This window comes from Priapulus caudatus, unplaced genomic scaffold, assembly GCF_000485595.1.
Source record: "Priapulus caudatus unplaced genomic scaffold, Priapulus_caudatus-5.0.1 Scaffold1975, whole genome shotgun sequence".
Taxonomy (NCBI): domain Eukaryota; kingdom Metazoa; phylum Priapulida; class Priapulimorpha; order Priapulimorphida; family Priapulidae; genus Priapulus; species Priapulus caudatus.
The window spans coordinates 4301-13336 of record NW_014579036.1 but is presented as its reverse complement, the minus strand read 5'-3'; the positions used below and the strand labels follow the sequence as shown (position 1 = coordinate 13336).

Here is a 9036-nt window from a genome sequence, read left to right as displayed (position 1 = left end):
AAACACAGAACATCTGTACAGACGTACTCTCTCCTTGTTAGGTATCTGTATGTGCAGGTGGTAGACCCAGCGTAGGACAGACATACTCTCTCCTTGTTAGGTATCTGTATGTGCAGGTGGTAGACCCAGCGTAGGACAGACATACTCTCTCCTTGTTAGGTATCTGTATGTGCAGGTGGTAGACCCAGCGTAGGACAGACATACTCTCACCTTGTTAGGTATCTGTATGTGCAGGTGGTAGACCCAGCGTAGGACAGACATACTCTCACCTTGTTAGGTATCTGTATGTGCAGATGGTAGACCCAGCGTAGGACAGACATACTCTCACCTTGTTAGGTATCTGTATGTGCAGATGGTAGACCCAGCGTAGGACAGACAGGCGGGTTTGCGTCGAGTTGTGAAGCAGGTGTTTGCTAAGAACCTCGACGACCGACGGCAGATCTAACCTTATCGCCTTCCTGCAGCGAAAACAGACGCGCGTGAAACCCAGCCAGACGCGTGGCAACATCTCAGACCTCTATGTTCTACGGAAATCGTCTTTGGAGCTTTTTCCGCAGAAGAGAAATACAATGATTAAATTGAATTGGTCCATGCGCCCGAGGCTAATTGTAACAGTATAGAAGTAAGTTAGAAGAAGTATGGAAGTTTCTATTTTTACGGCAAAAAAATGTAAGACCGGATCTTGATTATAAGGATATAACCTAGGTACACCTCCACATCCTACAATAATTAATCGATACGATGTCTTCCACATGCTAGATGAAACGTATTAGCTATTCCTCAAGAATACTAAAAAAAACTGCAGCCTCTACATCATGTACTGCAACTTCCTAGCTTTGTCAAAAATTATAATTTCTCTCTCAAAGTTCATTTAAGACTGTTCATTAAGTTGATTGATCTTAAAAATTGTAAAAAAAATGTGCACGCTTTCAAAAGTTCGGCGCGATCTCTACCTTTCGGCGACTTCCCCTTGGTCGTCTGCTGGCGTTTTGTCTGGCATATCGTCTGCGTCGTCTTCAGGAGTGATCAACCTCATCAGAGTGTTGTTAACGGCCTTTGCAGTCTCTATGATGCGTGAAGGTCGGTCAAGGTCAGCAGTAATGCATTAAGTGGCAATTTACTAGTTACAGTCGGAATTTCTGACTGCCGATTTTGCTCCTAATGACGCCGGCACGAAATCTACACGAATGATCGACGTACCGCCCCCCGCCCTCACCGCTGCAATCCACCCCTAGGGACACATAATACCGCAAGAGAAAAGTATATAATGCCGTGAGCGACACATATGCAAGACAGGTATATAAACAATCGATGTATTTCTAACCCCGATTCACTATCTCCTAACGACGCTTGCACGCCATCTACACGAACGATCGACGTAAACGTAAAACGTGACGCGACACAATCCGCTGCCGGCAAACAGTATACAATGCCGCAATTATTTTTTTATTTTTTATTTATTTTTTTATTTATTTTTTTATATTAGAGATATTATTTATTGCAAAGGATATTTTTCTTGTTGTCGTCGTCGAACAGGAGGTTCTTGCGATCGTCGTCGTACGCGAGGCAGGGAAGCACGGCGGTGAGCAGGCCCGACGCGAACGGCAGCATGTCGCGACCCGCCAGATGCGCAAACTCGCTCAGCCACAAGATGGCCGTCATCTGGATGAGATCCTCTGCAACATACGTCGTCAACGACAACAAACGACAACGAAGAGTTTAGCGCGCCTCTCTTGGGAATGTTTATATGTTGATTACTAGGAACTATTCTTGACACATGAGACCTGGACTGTTTTAATAGGAGCCAGATACTGATTAGATACAGATAAGATGGCTGTATGGATATATATATATATATATATAAGATGGATGGATGAGTGAGGGACCTTTGTAAAGGTGACGACAAGGAGTTTAGCGCGCCTCTATCAGGTATGATTATATTTCGATTATCAGGATATAATCTATAAACGTGAGGCCTGTACAGTCCTTGTATAGGATACACTGTGACTACCCCCGTGTGTGCGGGAGAGGCCCAGGCTGTCTCTTCACGACCGATCTTACGTCAATTAGGAGAAACTACTCTAGAAACGTGAGGCCTGGAGTGCAGATCCATTGTCACCAGCCCGTGTGTGAAGCGGAGGCTCAGACTGTTTCTACGGGACATAGAATCCTTGCTACTACACCCATGTGTGTAAAGTAAACAGGGGCATCGACCATCTCTACGATTCGTAAATCATCTGGCACTACCTCTATGCGTGCAGGGCAGGCCTGGACTGTCTCTACAGAACGTAGCTCCATTGCCACTACCCCTGTGTGTGATAGGGGAAGCCTGGACCATCTCTATGAGATGCATGTCCACTGTGACTACGAATTGTAATAGCCAAAAATAAACTCAGCTTACCTGAAGACTGGCAGTGGGTGATGAGAATGTTCACCATGGCTGGGAAGTTGACCTTGTCCGGTGACTTTATGATGCTCTTTAGAAATTCCCCGAGTAACGCTTCACACCTAGAACAGAACAGGGAGATTCTGTACTCTATGGCTATAACATATATACGGATGGATGGGTGGGTGGATGCATGCATGCATGCATGCATGGATGGATGGATGGATGGATGATGAATGGATATGGATAAGATGGATGGATGATAGATGGAATGCGATGCGATGGATGGATGTATGGATTGATGGCTACATGAGGATAACATGATGGAATGAATAGAATGATGGATGGAAGGATGGATGATGGATGATTGATGGATGGATGAGATGGATGGACGCGCTGGATGGGATGGATGATGGCTGGATGGATGGATGATTGATTGATGGCATGGATGGATGATGATGATGGTGTATGGATGGACTGATGGATGGATTGGATGGAATGTTGATGATTGATGGATGGATTGGACGGAGTAGATAATATGGATACGGCAGACATAATACGACGATAGATGGATATACTATTATGATATATATATATATATATATATATATATATATATATATATTATAATTCGGGTGTCTAGATATGGAGTGGTACTTACATCTTCTTAATCTCCTGGTTTGGATCACCGAGGATGTGGAACAGGCCGTCCAGTATCTCTGGCAGATAGACAAGCATGTTGATGTCCGGCACGGCATCCAGTACGGTCACCTGCGAGAGAGTAGTGCCACCTGGTGAGCATGGCCGGGCAAGCGTGGTCGACTCTTAACCTGTGTCGCATAGCGAATTACGATTACCCCCTCCCACGCCCTCATAGATCCACGCGCGAAACTTGCAGCTTCAGTCGTCAGTCGTTTCTAGTCGGTGTACGCTCCAGCGACAAAATTAGTGTTGACATTTACAGTAACCTTATCTTTTCTTCGTAGACCTGACCCAGGGTTCTCCAAGGGCACTTATAGCCTGGCGGCTTGCCAGGCTATCGTCGAGCCTCGCCATCCTAAAATGCACCTGCCATGCTAAATATCATAGCCACCATGCTGGTGTATACACAAGAAGTTCCAACGTACACGTTGGTCTCGATGCTACGGGTACGGCAGTCCCACACACAAGTACAAATAGTCTCCCTATCCCTAACCCTAACACTAACTCTAAACCGACTCGGCTATCTTATATACGAGTGTTATAGTACCAAAATTAATCTATGGTGTATAACCTTTTGCTTTCAATATTTTGCATCTGAACTGACAATCAAACCCAACCAACTGGTGTAGGCTAGCTGGCACAATAATGTTCAGTTTCATACTTCAAATCCGAGTGTTTTCTAGCTCATCAAGAAATAATTATTTTGAATTTTCTGATGGCTTTGCCCATGCAAAACAAACATTTTCACCCCACATGCAGTGCTTCAAATTTACACACAGAGTGTCCCAGATTGCACCTCAGAGCTTCTACAATTCAAAAATTTTCCGCGGGGGGATGCCCCCGGACCCCCCTAGCAGTGAGTAGCACCCCCATGCTATAATTTAAAAGCTTGGAGAACCCTGCTGACCGCCAACACACACTGCGTGTGAGAAACTCGTAACTTTAACACGCTCTCGGCAACAGTCTGTTAGAAAAAGTTCATTTTAAGACTAACACTAAGACTAATTTTGTTTCCGACAATGGGCCCCATGCAGGTCCTTCTCGAAACTTACTAATACCGGACAGAGGGGACGGGATGCAATTACACACATTGTTACATAGCCTATACAGGGTTTCTTCTGAGGGAAAATTAGACAAAAGAGGTAATGGCCAGTTTGGGGAAAAAACGTGCATGATGGATTCAAAGGCGTGCGGTAGGCGTAGGACCCCGCGTCACATGACTCAGTAAACGCACGTGGCAATCTAAATTTAATTTAATTTAATTAACTAATAAATTTAATTTTTATGGCAATCTATTTTGACAACGGTGGGTAAATACAGAAACATTTTCACAACGGCGATGTTAAATTTGACAACGGCGGTGCGCCACTGTGCCTCTTATGTATAAGAAACCCCGGTTATAGTGACTATATTGTTTCTGACAATAGGGGTCGGAAGTTTCCTCGCGAGGCTCACCCAGGAGACGAGGAACTGTCTGGCGAACGGGTTTCGCGTGTAGATCCTCTCCCTCAGCAGCGGGATGAAGGCGACGAGATCGAACGACGCGCTCTCCGTGACGATGTCCTGCAAAACACGAGAACATGCAGATCTCCGACATAGTAACCGAGGCCTGACATGGCAGATGCACTGGGGGAATCAATCGTTACTCCACTAACATGCACTAATGTATCTGCTAGGCAGTTCAGGAGCATATTCTGGTGTACCTAAGATTACAGATATATTATATATCAAGAGTGCATAATAGAGAAGAGTATGACACGGTTTATAACTGGTAAATAATCTATCAATATGTGAATAAATATATTCAAACTTTACCTTGTTTTCGTCTATGATTCTCCCTTAATCATATGACACCACCAATTTACCTGAAAATCGTATGTGTTCTTCAAAAAAGTTATTATATTGATAGATTATTTACCAGTTGAAAACTATGCAAAACGCTGTTAAAACCGTGTCATACTCTTCTCTATTATGCACTCTTGATATATATATATATATCTTGTTAAGAAAGAGTTAATACTATTTAATGATATGATTCTACTGTTCGTGGTTTCATGGTTGTTTAATCAATCTATTATTATTATCAACATTTATCTATCAAGCTATGGATTAAATTACAGCTTCCCAGAATCAATTATTGGCATGGAGTGGAACTTTAGTTGGTAACTAAATATTTAATTTACCTTCATAAGTCTGTCAAGGAGTTCAGAACCATTCTTCACATTCTGATCAGGATCAGCTGCAAGCTGAAATGGGAAAAATAATACCCAAGCACTCGCATTGTAATAATACACCTATAACCCTATAAACCTATACACCGATAACATCTATTCAAGTCAGGATTTTATACACTTGTCTAAATTAAGTAACTACACACGAGATGTACGTATAATATAAAACTTCTATGTGTACATTATGGTGGGGACACCACTGGTTTGAAAATAATTCAACGCGGAATCTCAGCATCACACGAAAATATTTCCACGAGGAGTATCCACACTGAGGTCCTTGCGTACTCACCTTGCTCAGTCCATCGAAAATGTCGTTGAAATAAGGAAGTATGGAACCCCTCGCCACCTTGACTACGTTGTACAGCGCTTCGCATGCATAGTAGCGCACTCTGCTGTCGGCGTCGTTGAAACAAGCGAGGACCGGTCGTACGAGCTCGGACACGTAGGCCGTCGTATCCTAAATACGCCGCAAAAACGGGACGTAATGGGCAAAATGTGCACAAATCAAAAGCTTGAATGTGTAGCAAAGAGCGACTTTCCATTTCCTTATATGTGAATAATCATATGTAATAATTTTTCTCATATGTAATAAAATGCACCTTTCCACTTCCTTATATAAATGTATAGCAGCAAACCAGTCATTGAAATGAAGCAACTGCTTGAAATAAACAAAGTTGCTATAGTAGAGACATGCTTAGCTCTACTGGTGTAACTACTTCGCTCCAACTACAGGATCCCACTATGGAATTCTGCTACAAGATTCCCTACCGGGTCCTGTAGCAGAAGCGAAGGGGCTACACAGGTAGAGCTAAGTCGCATTCCTACCTTGCCAAGAGCGATGGCAGTGGCAGCTAGTCCAATCAGACCACCCTTGCGACTGTGGGGATTCGAGCTCAGTGCAAAATCCTGCCCGAGAACTTTCAACAGTTTCTTTACTTGACTCGCGTTCCCGGCAATATTGAAATCCCGCACTTGCCTGAAACATTGCCAGCATCAATGAACTCTGTTGCCTGTTGGTGATTTCCTTCCGGACATGTTCTAACAGGAAATATAGGGTGCACCCTCTCCATGATGGTTAATTGGTCATCAGAAAACTATTCTTTGTATGCCTTTACTGTCGACATTCTAAGCTTATTTAAATAAATTTGTGTAAACAGTATCAATATGCATAACCGACCCGAGATCGAAAAAAATGAATATGTTTGTGATTGTTTGTACAGCAGTGAAGAATAACAATATTATGCTGCAAATGTTACTGTCTGGCTCTTGAATATCATGTACATTTAAACGACCTGTTTATTAAATACATTGGCTCATCAGGTTGGTTCCAACAAAAGTAAAACTGCCATTGGGCAGCCAACACCGGCCCGATTTCATAGCATTTACATATTACATTTACAATACAAATAACGCAGTGGCTACGCTAGTGATGTCACGATCATCGATTATACTCGATCATCGGTTGAACAGTGGCTCGAACCAAGCGCTTAGTGATGTCACGATCATCGATTATACTCGATCATCGGTTGAACAGTGGCTCGAACCAAGCGCTTGGTTATCAAAATCCATAATCAATTTCATAAAAAAAAAAAAACGAAATAAATGTAAAACTTGAACAAGAAAACTTGGAAAAGTGATGAGAATCAGAGATATCATCGCTATTTTAGTTCGGGAATCACCCGACATTCGCCGTAGTTACTTCCTGTTGAGGGGCTAAAGCCTAGGACACACTAGGAATTTTATACGCTGGCTAAACAAGCACATACATGCACCCACGTACATACACACGATGTTACGCACACGCAGGCATTCAACACCCCGAGTAACCGATTGTAACCGATCATCGGTTACTTGGGTCCAACCGATGATCGATTACGAAATTACAACCGATTGACAACACTAGGCTACGCGTCCGAAACCGGTCGCCTAGCCTCCAGGTTACGCATCCGGACATCCACTCACACAGTAATCGCGCGACTTGCGTACACGCATGATTGCGCAACGGCACACTCTGCTGATTGCCGTAAATATACAATATATGCACTGCTGCCGTCTATCCCTTCATCTGTCCTCTTTTGCTCGCTCTCTCTCTTTCACACACACACACACAGCTCTCTCTCTCTCTCTCTCATCTATTTTTCTCTCTCTCTCTCGTCTCACACACACACTCTAGACTCTCTCTCTCTCTTCTCTCTCTCTCAACACACACTCTAGCTCTCTCTCTCTCTCTCTCTCTCTCTCTCTCTCTCCTCTCTCTCTCTCTCTCTCTCTCTCTCTCTCTCTCTCTTCTCTCTCTCTCTCTCTCTCTCTCTCTCTCTCTCTCACACCTCTAGCTCTCTCTCTCTCTCTACACACCAGCGCGGATTAGCGGCTTTGCCACCAGTTTCAGAACCGGTCAACAGGCTGGGTATCTTCAGAATTGACCTCAAAATTCACCAGAATGCACCAAAATATAGCCTAATTTTAAAAAAATTCCCGAGGGGCATCGCCGGACCCCTAGCCTGTGACTAGAACTATGGAAACTGGTCACCAAACCTCTGGATCGCCCTGCACACACACACACCTCTAGCTCTCTTTCTCTCTCTCTCTCTCTCTCTCTCTCTCTCTCTCTCTCTCTCTCTCTCTCTCTCTTTCTCTCTCTCTCTCTCTCGCTCGCTCGCTCGCTCGCTCGCTCGCACGCACGCACGCACGCACGCACGCACGCACGCACGCACGCACGCATGCACACAACACACACACACAAACACACACACACACACACAACACACACACACACACAAACACCACTCTAGCTCTCTCTCTCTCTCTCACGCATACACACACACAAACATTCCCCCCCCTCTCTCTCTCTCTCTCTCACGCGCGCACACACGCACGCACGCACGCACGCACGCACGCACCACGCACACAACAGTGACACACTCACACACACACACACACACACCACACACTCGGCAATCAGAAGAGCGTCCAGTTGCGCAATCATGCGTTGTGTCGTGTCGCAAGAACACTGCTGTGAGATGGATGTCCGGACGCGTAGCCTAGCGGCTCCTCGTCCGGAACCGGTCGCGTAGCCACGGCCTACAAATAATCATAATGCCTGCCTCCTTGCCTCTATTTACCTCTCAATCTCCAACGCTGCGCCTTTCCGTTTTTCATATAGTTTATCGTTCAATGACCGTACGGTAGTTATAGTCAACGGCGCGTAATCTTTTTCCATCATTGATATTTACTTCCAACACGTAAAATGCGATTTTATACCATCAACAGACCAACCCTTCTCCACAGATGGAAGCTGCCATGACAGTCCGCTTCACTGCCATCTGTTGGCGGGTGGCGAAAGAAAAAATCGCCCAACATCCAGTGAAGGATCACCCTCCGTTCATAATTATTGGGGGCTTGGGAGCTTACATGCAAGGTGTTCCTCCCATTTCTTAAATAAAGTCTCCTGATGGAATGTTATCATATAAATCTATGCTAGGATAACTCCTCTTACGCATAATCTTTGCAAAATATTCTTCTTCTCGGGAGATATTGCGCATGCGCGCGCACCGTTTCAGGCGTGCAATACGGACTGAAGAAAACTTCATAATATAGCGTGCTGGTGGAGAAAGGGGGTGGGGGACTGAGGAAAGGCGGCAGGAAAGATAGCTGAGGGCGGTAGAAAAAGAGGGAGGCTGAGGGAGGGATAGGGGAGGCAAGGGGAAGAACGCGAGG

General features: G+C 44.7%; 1 protein-coding gene across 1 annotated transcript in view; it reads right to left on the bottom strand.

Annotated features, from left to right (window-relative positions):
* LOC106818014 (protein VAC14 homolog) overlaps positions 1-8608 on the bottom strand; it is a 16718-nt gene extending 8110 nt beyond the window's left edge. Inside the window, exons 1-10 of the mRNA XM_014822727.1 lie at positions 8442-8608; positions 6145-6295; positions 5609-5776; positions 5272-5334; positions 4544-4651; positions 3048-3157; positions 2402-2508; positions 1512-1676; positions 954-1074; positions 270-458 (exon numbers count right to left, since the gene is read on the bottom strand). Coding sequence (XP_014678213.1) covers positions 270-458; positions 954-1074; positions 1512-1676; positions 2402-2508; positions 3048-3157; positions 4544-4651; positions 5272-5334; positions 5609-5776; positions 6145-6295; positions 8442-8542 — 1283 coding nt within the window. The 5' untranslated portion in view covers positions 8543-8608. The remainder of the gene's footprint in view (positions 1-269; positions 459-953; positions 1075-1511; positions 1677-2401; positions 2509-3047; positions 3158-4543; positions 4652-5271; positions 5335-5608; positions 5777-6144; positions 6296-8441) is intronic.
* Positions 8609-9036: the final 428 nt, after the last annotated feature.